This window comes from Gnatocerus cornutus, chromosome 7 (assembly GCF_029298725.1).
Source record: "Gnatocerus cornutus isolate USDA-ARS CGAHR chromosome 7, icGnaCorn1.1, whole genome shotgun sequence".
Classification (NCBI taxonomy): domain Eukaryota; kingdom Metazoa; phylum Arthropoda; class Insecta; order Coleoptera; family Tenebrionidae; genus Gnatocerus; species Gnatocerus cornutus.
The window spans coordinates 2,463,492-2,481,257 of NC_142239.1; the positions used below are offsets into that span (position 1 = coordinate 2,463,492).

The following is a 17,766-nucleotide window of genomic DNA, read 5'->3' on the forward strand; positions in this document are numbered from 1 at the left end:
AGAAAATATGTACAAAATATGTGGTTTTGTTAAGAATGAACCTTACATGTAATAATCCATACGTCAAATTATATATTCAGTTTATCATTTTACAGCAAAAAAATTAAATACGGTGAAGTGACAAATGCACTGAAAACCGAGGTTTTTCAATTTTTTTTTGCTAAAAAACAACCATTTGCTTGAAAAAAAATGTTAATGGAAAGTCAAAAGACAGTAGTTTATGGTAAAAATTAAAACTTACCGAAAAAACAATTCTAAAGTACTTTAAAAAAATTGTAAACTGGCTGTCCTATATATAGGACACTGGGCGGTAATGGGTTAATTACATTTTAATATTGTGTGATTCATTAAATTTCCATTCGCAGTTGGCTTTGAGAAAAAAATTCATGTCGTAACTAACACCATTACAGTAGTTTCGACTTAATATTTGCGAGATTTGCTAGTTATCGAACAAGAAGTCAACGCACGTCCAAAATACACGGCCTACCTAGAATGGAAATTTAATGAATCACACGATATATAAAAGAAGACATTGTGGCAAAACCCTCTAGTTTTATAGCACCCTTATTTGACACTCGAATATACTTGTTGCAATAAATAGTAAAATTGAAAGTGCTTGTTATTATAATTTCAACTTATTTCTTTAGTAGTAATAAAATTATTTCGTTATTTAAATAAATATTTTTTTCTCTAAAAGAATCTTTATGGAAACAAATATAATTTATAATTGGGTAGTTTTGTACTTAATTAATTATTCAAGCTTCATTTCCAAGGTACTGCAGTTTGTACATTAAGCTGATAATTTAATTTTTAAGAATTAGTTATTGTTAAATGAATTTAATTAATTACTAAAGACGTCAAACTGATGAGAAAACACGCATTGCATCCTAATTGCGGCAGAGATTCCACCACCGTAACGTCAAAAAACGTTGCAAGAACAGTTGCCACCGTACAGGCCACCGCTACAAAGATTGTACGGCCGCTATTTTACGTGACGGTGGTTGCTACCGTCCTCGAGGAAACCACGCCAATGCGTTTATACAGAATGAATTTTTGGCCGTCATATTACGGCCGCTACATTACGGCACCGTTCTCTTAGGAAACCGTAGCTTTAGGCTAACAAACTTCAAGATTTTTTCTTTGTTTTTCTTTATGTCGCCTACAGTTGACCTGCCTATACCAAACTTCCGAGCAATGCCAGTGTAGCTGTCACCTTTATCTAACATTTCTATAATCCACAATTTGTTTTTTAATGTTAATGTTGAATGTTTACGTGGTGGCGCCATGATATTAGCGAGCGTGCTAAATTTACATTGTACGTACTACACAAAAGGCGGTAAACAAAAGACTGACGACGCATAGAACGCCCCCCCCCCCCCTCCGCAAAGCCCATTGCCCGGCCGGATTACAGCGATCACCGAACGAGCAGGGGTCCGGATTATCGAGGCTCTACTGTATATCTACATTTTACAGAAACTATTTATATAAACAAATTGAGTAGAATCAGCAGATTCACCTGCAATAACCATTACCATATATGGAAGTATTTCGCTAAAGGTAATGGGTATTGAACTCATTACTCAATTGCGTTCTCAGCAATTGGTAGAGGTAACTGTCCGCTTTGTTGGACTTTAAACTATTAGCAAATTTAATATATTATGATATTTTACCATTACATGTTGACCATTCGGCCTAAAAATCTTTCATCTTTCCATAAATTCTCCCAACATTTTAAACTAGTTTACCATAAATTTATTGTTCCAAAACTACATATATGCTCAAACACGTACCTACCACAAATTTATTTACTTATTCTTCGAACATTTTTGAAATTCCCGGCTGATTACATGAATATTAACACAAAATTGTATTTTAGAATAGTTTAGAATGTGATTTTCCCTAAACGCGCCTTTAGTTAAAAATTCATGAAACATGGGGTCGCTTTAAAGGAACTGTTAACGTAAATGTACCTTTTGAGGTTCGATTATGAAACTGGCCCTAACATAAATTTTAGTTCGCTCCATTCTTTAATCTCTTTATAGTGGATTACGTTTAATGCCCTACCGTTTATTTTAGTTATGACGTCTTGTATCAAAATTGGTTTTACGGTGTCTTTAACCTGGTTTAACGCGAATTCACACTTGTTTGCACATTCTTGATAAATAGGATGGTAAAAAACAAAGAGGAATCAAATTTTACGATTTATATTTACAAGTAATTTATGTTTAATTACATATTAGTCATTAAAAATAATACTAATTTATTTCGTTTTTGTCGAATACCACTTTTTTTCTTTAGTGTGAGCAATGTGTTCTCACTTAAAAAAAATGTATACCTAATATACTTAAATATGTAATAAATTAACTCTGACAGAATACAATCTTTTAAATCGTTTCTTCCATGAACTGATAATCTTAATTAAATGTTCGGGTGGAAAATATTTCTAGCTTGTTTGATGTTTTTTTCAGTCGTCTGACATATTTTTATAACTGATTTCGATGGCGTAATTAACTTGCCTCTGTTTTTTAAGTTAATCAGCTGGTTGTTTGTAATGATGTTAAACATATATCACAAATGATTTTTTTTTATTTTTTTTTACTACAAAACCCAGGTGTGAATTCCACCACGTTGTCGACATACATGGTGGTGGAATATTCATTATTAGCATTACATAGATTGTTTTTTCCTGAAACAAAGTCATTCTTTTTTTCGGGATCAAGGACATCTAAAATTTAACCGTATACTTATTTTCAGGCTTATGTACATTTTTTGTGTGTATCTGTTATTGTCAACATTATCAAATCTCGGATTAAATCAATTTTTATACAACTGGCCCTAAGATTATTATAATAGGATTAATTATATTAATGAGACTAACTATATAAATATTACATATTGTTCTTTATATTATTCTAGCTAGTATCTGATACAAAGCATCCAATTTCACTTAATATGGTTAAATATATATATATATAGCTGCGGCTAAAGGAGTCAAATTATCAATCCAAACCAAAAGGCTATCTGTGTTCTTAGCACAGCTATAAGGATTCGATGTAGTCCCGGAACGTGCCATTTTGATATTGTTTTTGGCCGGCTTAGTTGTTTTGTTTGATCTTCTGGACCATAAAGCTTTAACTTCGCATACATTTTTGTTATCTTCTTGAAAGTTATGGTAAAGTTATTGCATTGTTACTAGTAGACATACAGTCATACATACATACCGCCGCAATTGCTTTTTTTTTCCACTATGGAAAGACACTTGTATTTTTTGGAAGCCATGCTGCACGTGTCAAACTCAGACGATCCCAAATTAAATTATAAAACCTACAAACAAGGCAAACAAAGAAAAAAGAGACGACATGAATGCATTTGCTGATGGCGTGACTTCGAATTGTTGAGAGTTTCTTGGAAGGAACTTCGAATTACCGAGTGTTCCCGGTCAGCCTTTCTACAACCTAAAAACAAGGTATACAAAGAGGAAAGAGACGACATGAATGCATTGCTGATGGCCTGACTTTGAATTGTTGAGAGTTTCTTGGAACAAACTTCGAATTACTGAGTGTTTCCGGTCAACCTTTCCTCCGTTTCAACTTTGAATTACCAAGTGTACCAAAATGCATTGACAAACTTCGATTTAGTGAGAGATTCCCAAGGGACTGAGCTTTTGGTTGGAAATACCAAGAGTTTCGAATTAGTGGGAGTTTGAATTAACGAGAGTCGACTGTATATGCATTTATGTATAAAATTGACCTGATCTGACCTGACCTGACTTGACTTTTTTTTGTCCCGGCCTCAACTGTTCTTAGGGCGAGGGGGATAGGAAATCCTTTAAGGACCAAACAACGCTTGAAGATCTTATGCCTAGAGAAGTCTGGTCTCCTAACCCACTAAAACCTATCCCCTTCTCTGCCCTATGCCAAAGGGGACCACCTCAAGATGGCATAGGTCTCTCCTACCACACCTTCTTGCTCTCTACGCTTTCATTTGCTTTTCTATTTCCTTTTTCTCCTTCATGATTGTCCTTATCATTTTTTCCACCTCTCTCCATTCTTTCTGCCTCTTCAGCATTGTGCTGATCAGGCTTTCTTTCGTCAATTTTTCTCCAAATCTGTTCCATTACTGCAAACAAGCAAGGTATGCTCTGCTGTGTCGTTTTCCTCCTCACACAACCAACACCTTGGATTCACGAGTTTCCCTATTCGGTGCACAGCTACTGCTCTCGATCATACATATGTTGTATCATTTTTTGGAGTAACTTTGGTGTTTCATTCTACTTGCAGTTCTGTGCGCCATCTGCTCCACCTGGGACAAACGAAGAACGTGTGCTCAACGGAGTTCTCGTCAGCACCGCAGTTTGGGCACCTCACTGCTTGCTTTTTTCCTCCCAACCAATTCTGTTGCTGGTGGTCTTAATGCTTGTTGCTGTTCCCTCAATGTCCCCTTCTACTGGGACCATTGAGTTCCACCTTCTCAGATCCGGGTATTCCCATTGCCCAATTTGTCCAGGATTTAATCCCCCTATGCGTATGCGCATCAGGTTTCTTTCTTGTTCCTCTTGTGCTTTCCGTTCCAGCCTTGTATTCGCATACATTTCCTTTGGCCACTTGAGCTCGGCAACATTGAGAAACTTGTGAACGTCCTTTTCCCGGTCAGCCAGTGATTCTCGAATGCACCCTTTTCTGTTTTGCCTCTCTTTCTCTTCACTTAGTTTAATTTGCTCCTCGTTCTCTTGTGTCGATCTTGTAACTATTTTCACTTGCTTTTGATAAACTACTTCTCTTGCGTCGGCCTTCTCTAGGGCTACACTGGCTGAAGGTAGTGAGAGTTCTTCTTTCAGTTTTCCTTGCGTCTTTTCACGCAGCTCCTTCCATTTCTCGCACCACCTGAACAACGTGTGCTCAAGGTTTTTGATATTGAAAATATTTTTTTGCGCTTTTATTTGTTGCAAACTCTTGTCAGTAATTATACAAATTTTAACGACAACAGCAGAAGAAGATGCAATGGAATAAATTGTTGAATCACTTTACACTGCATGTCACACACTTTTCAAGAAATTTTCTCAAAGTAAATTGGATTTTTTGTCATATGGGACAGCTAGATTTGGAAACTCAATAAGAAAATCGTCGGAAGCGTCTTCAGTTGAATAAACCCATATGCCATCAACTTTTCTATCGTTCCTCAAGTATATTTCAATCATGAGTCTTTTTAGTTCGGCAGTAAACACGAAAGTCGTTGTGTTTTAAATCAACTTGTCAAATTCAAATGACACTTTAAATGAATTTTGCGTAGACATGACTTCTATGTTTGTCTCACTCGGTCATGGCCAACTCCATAAAAAAAATGTTGCTCACACGTTACTATTTGAAGGTTACTAATTTTGCAAAATAATTTCATTTTATGTGACCACCGCTGTTGTGTGTTAATTATTTCTTCATACATAAACAATTCTGGATAAGTTCTAACATGTGACATGCGTCTACATACTCCCAGCAGACAGTTTTATTATCGGTTTGTGGTTCCTGAGAATGATCTCGGCTATGTAGATACAAGTTGATTTATTCGTTACATCACACGTAAAGTTTGTCACAAGATTATTGGTATTATCCAAATTAGTACCAAACATTTTAGCCATGCTTATACATGTTCGAAATAACAATACTAAAATCGCATCGGCCAGTTTACTATTTGAACTAACCAATTTATTTAGGCATTTTTCATGTGTTTTGATCATATTTTGTAGATCCGGAAGATTCTTCCGCTTGCGGTCTCTTTCTTTGGTTGAACTTTCCTAATATTTGAATAAATAAATGAAAAATATTAATTTACAGAAACTATATTGGAGTTATCCACAAAGAAATTATTCATATTGTCCTACTTTGGTTTTTCTTCATTATTGTCGGTTTGAGCAACTAGCTAAAAATTGAACACAGGTAATCTTTTTTTCACGTCAACAAAAAGAATTTTTCTCAGCTTCTCCAAAATTTTCTCTTGAAGTCTAACCTGCTATAATAACTGGAGATAGTAATGGCAATAATCTTTCTTCCAATGCCTGCAAAGATATTTGTAAACTGGGGCCCTCACCAGTTCAAAACATGTCTACATTTATGGCTCGCGGTTTTCTTTTGACATTCGCCTTCAAATCATGTAAGGTCTAGAAATTTTATTATTATTAATATAATTAAAAAATTCTTCATTCTTTAAGGATGCTTTCGACCATTGTGGAGATTATCTCCCAGTTCTCCCGCTTCCTCAACATCAACTCGGTCATGTTTCGTGGGGATCATCGTCGATTAAAATGTTTCCAGGTTTAAGATTGCGATGTATAATTCCTTTTTGGTGAAGGTAGTGAGAGTTCTTCTTTCAGTTTTCCTTGCGTCTTTTCAGGCAGCTCCTTCCATTTCTCGCACCTGAACAATGTGTGCTCAGGCGAGTCTGCCTCCTTGCAAAACCAGCATCTGTCGCTGTCCAACTTACCTATTCCCTCCAGGTAGTTGGAAAAACACCCGTGTCCGGTGAGCGCTTAGGTTAGGTGATAGTTAATTCCCCTCCAGTCTCTTCTCACCCACCTCTTGACGTCGGAAAGCCTTTCGGAGGAAGCCACTCAAGGCCGTCGAGTCTGCTTCCGATTGGCGGGATGGCCAAGTGGGAGACGCGCTCTCTTGTTACTATATCCAGAGATAACTTCGAGATGCCCAAGTACGGGAACTTTTCTACTCCTGAGAACTTGTCTGGTCGACTTTGCGGCCTGGTTCGTGTAGATGCCGCTACTTGTCAAAAGGCGCTCGATTTAAAAACTGAACTGGGGTTTCATTATTCAAAGTAATTTTTATGAATTACATTAAAATCACAATTTATGTCGATTATTATCTAAACGATAATAATTAACATAAATTGTAATTTTAATGCAATTCTAACCACTTCGCATTCAGATTAATGTAAATAAAACTCTTTGGTTTAACAAATAATTTATTACATAATTATTTTCAATTTCAAAGGAAGTACAGACTATTTTCTTGTTAATAAAAAATCATATATTACACAGTTAGAGATCTTAAGACCACAATATGATTGTGTAATAACATTTTTAAGACTAACATACATACATAAATAATATAGTACGCAGGTAGGAATTTTCATTACGTCTTAAAAACACTCAAGGATTCGCATTTTTCAGTGTGAATCATGGACAGAGTTTTTAGGCGTTTTGTGTCCTGACGGTGAAGCCCTCGGAGAGTATTAAAGGAAATTATCGTTTGTACAAGTAGTAGTGCCATAAAACCAGAATGCGATTTGCAAATCTTGATAACTAGAAATATGACAAGAAGAGAACAATAAAAACTAAAATAATGAATATGACTTGTCTGAATCAGAACGTTTTATACGGGGTCACCCCAATCAGCTAAATTTGACTTATAATTTTAGAATGGTATCCTTAAAAAGGATAAAGATGTAAAGATCACTTGGAAAACAAACATATAACTAGCGATATTGAAATTGAAAACTTACGTTAAGTCCACATTTTAAAAATTTTGAAGATCGTGTTGTTAATTGTAAATTCCCTTAGTTCTTTAAACTTTATACGCATGCGAACTAGTTGCAAATTTGTGCAAATTTTTACTACAGTTTCCTGTTTGACTGACTTTTGACAGTTTAGCGATTGGTATCCATCTAATATCATCCGCTGGTACTAAACGCGATGGTAGGGCCATCTATTAATTAAGCCCACCTAAACGGCAGAGTACGATATAGTGGGAAAAATGCGCATCAGACAGAGACACGAGATTGCTTTAAAATGGGATAAACTCTGCCATAAGACTTGACGATCTCGAAGTTATCTCTGCTATATCTCTCAATTGGACCAACGAACGGAAAAGTGTAAAGTAAGTTGGTTTCCCATGCGAAAATTTTTTTAGTAATGTGGTAATCAGTAACGCGAAATCAGTTTGAAGTAAGACGGCGTGGCTGCTTTAATGATTGAGCGCTGTAAAATGGTTAACGCACGAGAGTTGTATTACTCTTTTTGGCTGAAAAATTTTAATTCAAATAATTGGGTTTTTCAAAATTCATGAGAACTGTCACATCTGACACACATCTGACTAATTTAGGTAGATTTCACTTTGGTGATTAATCTTTATTATGGTAAAATGATTTTTTGGCCTCATGAATTGTAAACGTCAAATTAACATTCAATTGACATCTTCGGAAACACTAGATTTACAAGCGCCCTGGACGTTTACACATGCTCTTCACATGCGTTTATAAATTAAAATCACTTTACCATAATGAAGATTGATCACCAAAGTGGAATCTACCTAAATTATTATCAATTAAGACAATATTTTTATTTTTAAAGTAACATTAAAATGTTTTTTATACAGCGCCATCTTGTGTACTTTTTGTGCACCAACTACAAAATTGACAGAATTGACAGATGATGAAATTTACAAATGTCAGATGTGACAGTTCTCATAAATTTTGAAAAATCCAATTATTTAAATTAAAATTTTTCGGCCAAAAAGTTTAATACAACTCTTGTGCGTTAACCATTTTACAGCGCTCAATCATTAAAGCACTCCGGCTACGCCGTCGTGCTTCAAACTGATTTCGCGCTGTAAAATGTAAGTTACCACACGCGACTGTAAATAACTATTAATTTAGAAACGCATCTGAAGAGCAGACGATTTGGGCATTTTTTACCGCACGGCGTGTGTAAACGTCCAGGGCGCTTGAAAATATGTTTCCGAAGATGTCAATTGAATATTAATTTGACGTTTACAATTTATGAGGCCAAAAAAATATTACGAACAGGAAACCGCCACACAGCAACACCTCCCGTTCGTTGCCCTTGTCGTTTTAGAGTGTCAACTCTGCCGAATTTTTGCCTAAATTGTTGATGGTATAATAATGAAGATAAAGAATTATAATTATCGTTTTACCGGAAGTCCACAGCAATACCGCGCCCCATTCTGAGGTTCTCCGCAACGCAATGCGCCAGGGAGAAGTACTCAGGTATAGTATATCCGGTGAGAGATTGGGATATTTTGACAGTTGACATATAAGTTGGCAGCAAATTATGCTACAAAATACACTAAAAACCCTAAATTCCTACGCGAACTGGGTTGACAGAGTTGACAGTAAATGGGCTTATTTTGTTATTTTAAATTTCGCGCGTATGATACACTTTTTATCGCGTAGATTTAGTGACTTTTCTGTCATTCAATCTCTCACCGTACAAACTATATCAAGAAAATGTTTTGCCTGATTTCTTCTATGTTTGAATATACGTCTTGTACTCCGAAGTGCAAGAATTTAGCCTCTAGCTCTTTAAAGTTAGCCCAAACATTCTTAAAATCTAAACAATTGTGTATCAGTACAATGTATTTAACATACCATAAGTCTAGTAAACTAAGGGCCCGATTTCATGTCAGTGGCGCAAAATTGCGTTGACGCAGTTGCTAAGGTAGCATCAGTTTGATTGGGGTTGCTAAGGCGGAACTCTGATTTGCAATGCCACAAGTCAACATGAAATTGGGCTCTAAGAACACAAAATAAAAGGCAATTAGTTAAGATTCATAACTTTAATTGTTCAAAATAATTTAAGTAATTATACGTACCCTGCTTTTATAATCGTAAAATTCAGAGCAAGTCATGATAGCACTGTTGTTCACTTCCAAAGTTTACAACACAAATGAATATCCAGCTCAGTCTAGATACAGCTTTACAACTTTGGTACTATATCTAGTTGGGTGGACTGGGTGAGAATAAAAAGCATATTTTGTGTCTGGGGAAAATAGCGGGTTACAAGATACCCAAGAGCGAAAAAGATTATTGCGAAATTATTGAAAACATTCGGCGAAATACGCTTATTATATCTGAAAAAGTAGAAAACGGTTGCAAAGTTGAAATTACTAGAAGACCTACAAGTTGCTTTATACCTTTCCTTTATAATGTAACGGTTTCTTTAGTTGAGCTTTGGTTTTATTCGACAATCGAAAGAAACGTATTTTCGACCAATAAATTTAATGCAAACTCACAAACTTGAAAGTTGAAATTATTGTCACTACATAGTTCCTGTGCTATTACAATAGATGTTTCTTCTGTTGTTTGTACTGCGCTTGTGTGACTCAGTTATGACAATAAGATCTCATTTGTTTTTTGCGGCCGTCGCCATGGCTATGTCATGGGACCCCGTGCTGTTGTTTGTATTGATCTGCGGCACCCTGTAGCACTTTGCTGGTTTACTAGCCCTTCGGGCTAGGCCAGCGCTTTCTTCAGCCTCCAGCACATATAGCTTCCTGCCTCGTGTCCCTTGGCTTGGCAAAGGGGACAGAAGGCTTCGTCTTGGCATTCCACTTTTTTGTGGCCCTCCTTTCCGCATTTCTGACAGTTTTTTCTCCTGTCAACGTCGGTGCAATTTTCTGCTATGTGTCCGTAACCCCAGCATCTATAGCATTTCTCTGCATTTCTAATTTCTGAAATATTACATATAGAAAGACCAATCTTTATCTTTCGTTGGTTATTAAGATCGCCGATTGATTCCCGTTGAATGTCTTTCTCAGGGACTTTACTTCTATTGACTGCTCCCCACCGATTAACTTTTCTTTTAATAAAGCCCTTATTAGGTTGAAACGACTTCTGGTACAGAACTGCGCACACAAAAGCAAACGGCAGTTTTACGCCAGAGAGCATTTAGGTCGCAGTAAGGATTCTTTTAAATTTCCAAAACCAGACAGATGATAACGAGATTGGGCGCCATTGCGGTTTAACACTATCAGCAACCCCCGCAGAAGGTCACTGAAATAAGGCTGTGAATGAAATGAAAAGTACTGAAGTGAAAATTGTCTATTAATCAAGTCCTAAAAGATCTACATGGTTGTTTAAATTCTGACTAATTCAAAGTTAAATGTGTAGGTGCTGTGAAATTGCTAAGTCAAGACATCTGTGAAGCAGGTCCTGATCGAACAATTTATCTAATAATTCTATCTAATTCAGATTTGTATCTTTTACAAAATGATGATGTACACAAAAGACGTGAGCTTAACGCTACGGCATGTGTCCCCACTCACATGTCGGTGAGAGCATTAAAACTGCCTACCAACTCGCCCTTCTAAGTTGATAGGAACGACAGGTACTTATAACCTAATCTCAAGAGGCGTTGGCGTAACTGAACATAGCTAGTAGGGACTTAAATACTGTTACACATATTTTTTTCCATAAAATCAAAAACTCAAATGACATTTAAAACAAATTTTACTTAAGTGTTTCTTAAAACAATTGAAATATAAAAAATATGTTAAATTTCGAAATGCCCTCCTTTGGCCTTAATACAGGCCTTAAGTCTGTCCGGCCAAGCGTCAATAGCAGTACGCACCTTTTCTATTGGAAAATTGGCCACAGCTCGTACTAGAGCTTGTTTGAGAGACTCGATGTTTGAGTATCTCTTATGGCACACCATGTCCTCTTAAACAAACCACAATTTGTAGTCCAGTGGATTGAGGTCTGGACTGCCTGATGACCATTCTTGTGTATTGATAAAAGCTGGTAAATTGGTGCTAAGCCAAGTCTGGGTAGTTTTGGCCTTATGTGCGAAATTCGAATCAAGTTGGAGCCTCATCATCCTTTTTGATCTCCTCCTTCTTGACCATATCCCCCACACACCCCATCATACCATTACTGACGCTGGATGGTGGCCTTTTTCCACCCTCGGGACTAGCTTGGAAGCTTCACGAGATGACCTCGCATAGATTCTGTCATTTTGTTTGTTGAATTTTTCCTGAATCGTAAAGATTTTTTCATCAGTAAACAGGATTTTTCTGTATCCACTTTCCGCGTACTTCGTCAGCAATCTTTTTGATTTTACTACCCTGTTTATCTTCAGGGCAAGAGTGAGCAATTGCCCAGTACGGCGTTTGAAAGCCCCAAGTCCCAGATCCTTTTTAATAATCCGACTCATTGATTTCGGTGTGATATTCATCTCTCGGGCCACATTTTTTTGTTTCCGGAGTGGATTTTTTCGGATTCGGGCTTCAACAGCTTTGATCACCTGTGGTGTTCGTACCGTGCGAGGACGCCCTGTGCGCTGGCGGTCTTTTATTCCTCCAGTCTCGTCAAATAATTTAATACACCGGTATACAAACATACGACTGATACCAAGAGGTTGGAGCTTCTTGAAAATATCTCCTTTAGTCATTTTACACCTATGTAGTGCCAAAACAGCGATACGATTTTCTTCATTAGACGATTTCATCGTAAAAGAATACGTAACTTAAAAGTTTTTTTACACACAAATATCTTAGGGTTTGGTTGTAACAAATGTACTGTCAAAATTATAAAATGTCAAACGTGCCTACCACGATTTAAGGGTTTAAAATTGTAACAATATTTATGTCCCTACTAGGTAATTCGATAAAATGACTTGAGGTTCTCGAGCGGAAAACTAAGGGGTAGAGTACGAATACTTTCGGATGTACACAGTGAGTCATCACGATCTGACAAGCGTGAAAAGAACAGTGGCGTAACCGTTTGTACAAGGTGTTTATAAATGTTTCTAGCATCAAGCGTGGCTTTGGAATTCCTGTCGTACACTATTTTGCCGCTTTGTTTTCATAATGAACATAACTATCAGGAAAATTATTTATGTTACTTACTTCAATGACGTTCTAGTTACGGTTTTGTGCCCAAGTTTTCGATTTTCAGGTTTTAAACTACAATTGGAACAGTTTATTTCTCAAAACTTACTTTGCTTTATGTTTGAGGTTAACTGCAATGTCAGTTGACAAATCGAAACCCACATTTGTAATGAGCGGCACATTTCTTTGACGTTTCATAGCCACCCTTGATGCTAGAAACATTTATAAACACGTTGTAGTTATAATTGGGGTTATCCGCAAATTTAAACTAATTTTTAAAGTCGATGTTTCTGACTTGAACAGTGTACCAAACACGATTTTTACTTCAAGAATTTCGCATTATTATGTTCCATTTGATAAAGAACATGCTAATTAAAAAAAAAATAAAAAGCAATTTATAACCACTGCTACTGCTACTGCTACTGTGTAAGTTTTCAAATATTCAAATTTAAAGAAAATGACTTGAATGCGGATATTTGTGAAATAAAACATAGCAACGTTTATAGATACAGGTTTATTAAAATTTCAACATTAATGCACTAATGGCGAAAGGCTGAGACCATCCTCAGTTTCTTCTTCATCAGACCATATATCATCGTCTGAATCGCCAGTGTTCACAATAAATGACATATTGTCTTCTAGTCCATCTAAAATATGTTCTTTTTTCATGTATTCGTCGACAACTTTGTCCACATGTTGACAAATTTTCGACCAATTTTCAGTAGTTATTTGTGAAAATTTTTCCCTAGCCAAATTTTGGACATCACCTAACTTAAAAGTTAGATTTCGAGCTGCCACCCAGTTTTTTACCAAAGCCCAAATTTTTTCTATAGGGTTCATCTCGGTATGATAGGGTGGCAGACGAAATGCATAAAATCCTTTTTCATTCATAAATGTGTCTAACGCATATTGCGGATTCTTATTTTTATATAATTTAATTATTTCGTAAAGTTCAGGTTTTGTGCTGCCTTCATTAAAAAAAATGTACCTTTGCCGAAGCCAAGAAATCATGTCTGCTTTTTTGGTGGCTCACGTAGGGTCCTTAATAGTTGTCACATTGTGATAGGACGCGTTGTCAATGACTAACACAGAATTGGGCTGCAAATTAGGAACCAACTGCTTTTTCACCCAATTCATAAAATTAGTGTGGTTCATATCATCGTGATAGTCTCCAGATTTCGTACCTATAAATCAATATTGTTAAATCATGTGAAACCAGAGTTGTAAGATTACTAACCAGATCGGAACATCAAAAGAGCACCAGGAATAAACCCAGTTTCAAAATTTTTTGATTCGGTTTCTAGATTTTGATCTAACTTGATAAAATCCCACAATTGTGGGTCTTTTGGATCTAAAAAAATTACTTTTGTCGATGTATCTTGAATGTCCACGTGGCTTCCAACCTTAAGCTCTACATTTTCATACAGAGTAGCGTCCCACTTAAGCTTGTTAATTTTTTTCCATTTTTGGGAAGAATCTACTTGTTCTAACGTATCCAACGTCTTTGTTTTGCTTTCGTCGTATCCTATGTATCCTTCGCAAAGTAGAGCTTGAAATCTATAAAACCATCAATTTTTATCAAGATTCAACGGTTGAATTGCAAGAAAACAGCAGAAATCTGCACGAAATCATTAAAATTCTTAGAGAAATTCGCTTATTTGGATGCAAAACGGCGATTTCTCGCTGATTTTCGCCGTTTTCTGGCTGTCACGTTATCTTTTCTTTTAATGTATTTGACAATAAAATCATATTCTTCGAAAATAAAACGAAATTTGGTTCGACGACTAGATGGATTGGTCATACCGAATAAATATACTAAGGGTCGATGAATCTGTATGAACTGTGAATTTTCGGCCGTATAAATATGGTCGCAAAGACAATACCCAGAATTTCTTTTCCAATTGTGCTGTATCGTTTTGTCTAGTCTGATTCAATTGTAAAGACAAACAGGCGGCAGATTTTTTTGATAAAAGCAGTCGTCGCATGTGTCCTAACAGTAGTGCATTTGACGTATACTCGTTCCTTGGCCTAAATTTGGCGTCTAGTTTTTAACACATATTTTGTTAGAAGCTTTTTCTCGTCTGCGTCTAACAATGAATCGTACAGTTCTGTACCATCTATGAGCTGTTTTGTGACTTGTTCTTTTCCATTCATTATTGGAAGCAAACTAGAAGTTGTCACTAGTCTACTAGTTGTAGTATGGATTGCATTCATAACAATCGTAGTTGTGAATGCCAACCTGCATCTTTTCTCTGAAGCCCGGATTTGCTGAAGCAACATCTCTTAGAAAACAAACTAATTTGGCCGTTAAGTCGGGATGGTTGTCCAAGATGGTGTGTCGATACATCAATACTCCAATATCACCATCGGTCAGCTCAACATTATTCACCGTTTGCAGCGTCTTCTTTAAATCTCTCCAGGAGCGTTCACATTTGTTCGTAGAAACGCGATACGCTTGTTCCATACCTGGAGGACGAGGACCGATAAATGTTTCCAGGCATCTGGGATGAAATGTGCCTGCCGGTGCCCAAAGTGGGTCTTCATCCTTTGGTGGACATAAAAAGTTTTCGCTATGATTGACCATCATGTGACCAGCAAATGCTTGTCCTACTACTTGATGATATGCTCGCCATTCGTCCGAAAATACCACCGAGTCGGAGTCAACAAATTGCTGCATCAATGGCAAAACCCTGTTCCTGTCACCACCACTCCAAGCCTCTTGTCAGTAGTGCGTGAGATTCCCCCAAATAGCCAATGATGCGTCCACTGTGTGTATCTCCCAACATGGTTCTTCCGTTTGAAGAGATGGGTTTCGTCAATCTACACAATATCGTGGTCACCGCCGATCGGAACGGAACGAAGACAATAACTGTACCACGCGTTGATGGTGTCGGTGGTACAGTGCACAGTTTGGTAACAAGCAGCTTGTGTTAAGTCTGAAATTCCAATCAATTTTAGATGTTATTCAAAAATGACCTGACAATCATCATATCTTGTAACCAGCAACATATTATCTTCAGAATCCTGGATCCCCCCACATCGTTGAGCCGAGCACGCTCGAGGAAGGTGCCACAAAAGCGTGAACGTTTGTGGCCATTGGGGTGTAATGTCGTTATTATTAAAACGAACACTTTACAATTAATGATTTATTTTTAATTACAATACATTGTGTAGACTCAATCTACCAATTACCAATTGTCATATTATTACAATAGCAACTATTTATATTTTCGCAAAGGAGGTCAGTCAGGTTGCTACTTCAGCACCTTAGCGCAATACCTGAGCACTACAGGGGCAACAGAAGCGCCATCCCTCTCTTGCATTGTCTGTTACCGTCCCTATCAAAACAACAGAAGGATTTCGGTTGAATAGGACGTTGCAAACAGGACAACGCGCATTTTGTTGGTCTCGCGTCGGTACCACTCCACAATGCTCAAACAACTTTAACGCTTGACCATTGGCTTCCTGTCGGTTCCTACCAGGCTGCCTGTCTCTTCCACAAAACCACCCAATTGAACAAAGATTTATGCCATCCTGATACAGCACATCCACATCCATGTATCTGTTTAAACATTATAAATATATTAATTGTCTAATCGTCTAACGATAATTGTAGGTACATATTTATTTATGTAAAGGTAGGTAAACGATTAAATAAACGTTGTAATATAGTTACTATGATCATATGCTGTACTTATTGACCCATACAAATTTATCGATAACTCTTTAAAGGCGGTTTAAAGAAAATCACATTTTTCACAAATTTTTACGAAGAAAAATTTGAGAATTTTTCTTTTAAATGGACGTTCAAGATTTGTCACAAAATTAATGCAAAAATTTTTTTTCCTGTTCGTTAACCTCCAAAATCAGCGGTTTGGGGGGTTTATTCTCTTCACTTGGCGCATTGTTACTGCGCAGAATTGTGAAATTATTTGTGATTTTTTTAGAACATTTTTTAAGTTTTCTGCAAATATTTTTGCAAAAATATTTTCTGCAATTTCGGGTAACCCAATTTCGCTGTTTGTCACGAGAATATTTGCTTGAAAATAAATTCTCAAATTTTTATTCGTACAACTGCGTCCAACAATGAATCGTACAGTTCTGTATCATCTATGAGCTGTTTTGTGACTTGTTCTTTTCCATTCATTATTGGAAGCAAACTGGAAGCCGTTTTAAGTTCAAATTTTCCTATGTTTGAGGAAAGGTCTGAATTTGTGTTATTTTTATTCTCTATATTTGCTTCTTTAGACGTTCCCGCAGACAACGCCCGTCTAGATTCTAAAATTTCCTTTATTTCCGCTATAATTGAATTTATACCGTCTACGTACAGTTTTACCTTTTGAATGTCCGCTACATCATTCTTTTTTGCCTTAAACAAATTTTGCAAAGCTAAACATCGATTTTGAAAATGACCAACCTTTCCTCTCTTCTTTTTGGTGGTTTCAATGTTTTGTCTTCGTTCGATGCTGTCCTTTCCTAGGTTTCTTGCAAAAACTCTAATGTCTTCGTACCGGAACTCCCGAAGAAGGTCCATTTCTTTTTTCCATGCACTTCACTATCGCTTTGCACTTAACACTACCATAACTAACCTAACTAGACCAGTGTCGAAGCCTTCAAAAAAGGTAAAAAGTGCAAAAAAATCGTAGTAGAATGAAACCTATTGGAAAATGTTGACAATATTACAAAAATGAAAGGAAAAATAAATTACGGTCGATTCGAGGTCGGGACGTGGGAGAGGGTTGGTTTTTAAGGGTTAAAATCGGTTTATCTCGATTTCCGGTAAACAAAAAAAATTTCAATCCATCAAACATTAAGATTGCAAAATAAAACATGGGAAAATGGTTGTTAAAAATATTCAAGATTGGATTTAAAGGAATTTTATCTAAAAAATGAGGATGTTATAATTTTTTTTTCAGTAAAAAAGCTGGTTTATTACAGTTTTATTATATTTTTGTCATAAAAAATACTATACTATAAATACTAAATACTATAAATACTATAAATACTATAAATGTTCTTCGGAAAATTTTTTAGTTCAATAATTTCTGCTCTTTGATGGTATTCCTTCGTCGTTTTCCGATTCTAGCAAATCTTGGGAATCTTCAAGACCATCACCGTCGAATATACTGTAATATAT

The 17,766-nt window shown here is 36.5% G+C and overlaps 1 protein-coding gene across 1 annotated transcript; it reads right to left on the minus strand.

Annotated features, from left to right (window-relative positions):
* Positions 1-11,662: 11,662 nt before the first annotated feature.
* LOC148170664 (uncharacterized) lies at positions 11,663-12,247 on the minus strand. The gene has a single exon (XM_088042215.1). The coding sequence runs from the start codon at positions 12,245-12,247 to the stop codon at positions 11,663-11,665; it is 585 nt and encodes a 194-aa protein (XP_087898341.1).
* Between the last annotated feature and the right edge of the window lie 5,519 nt (positions 12,248-17,766).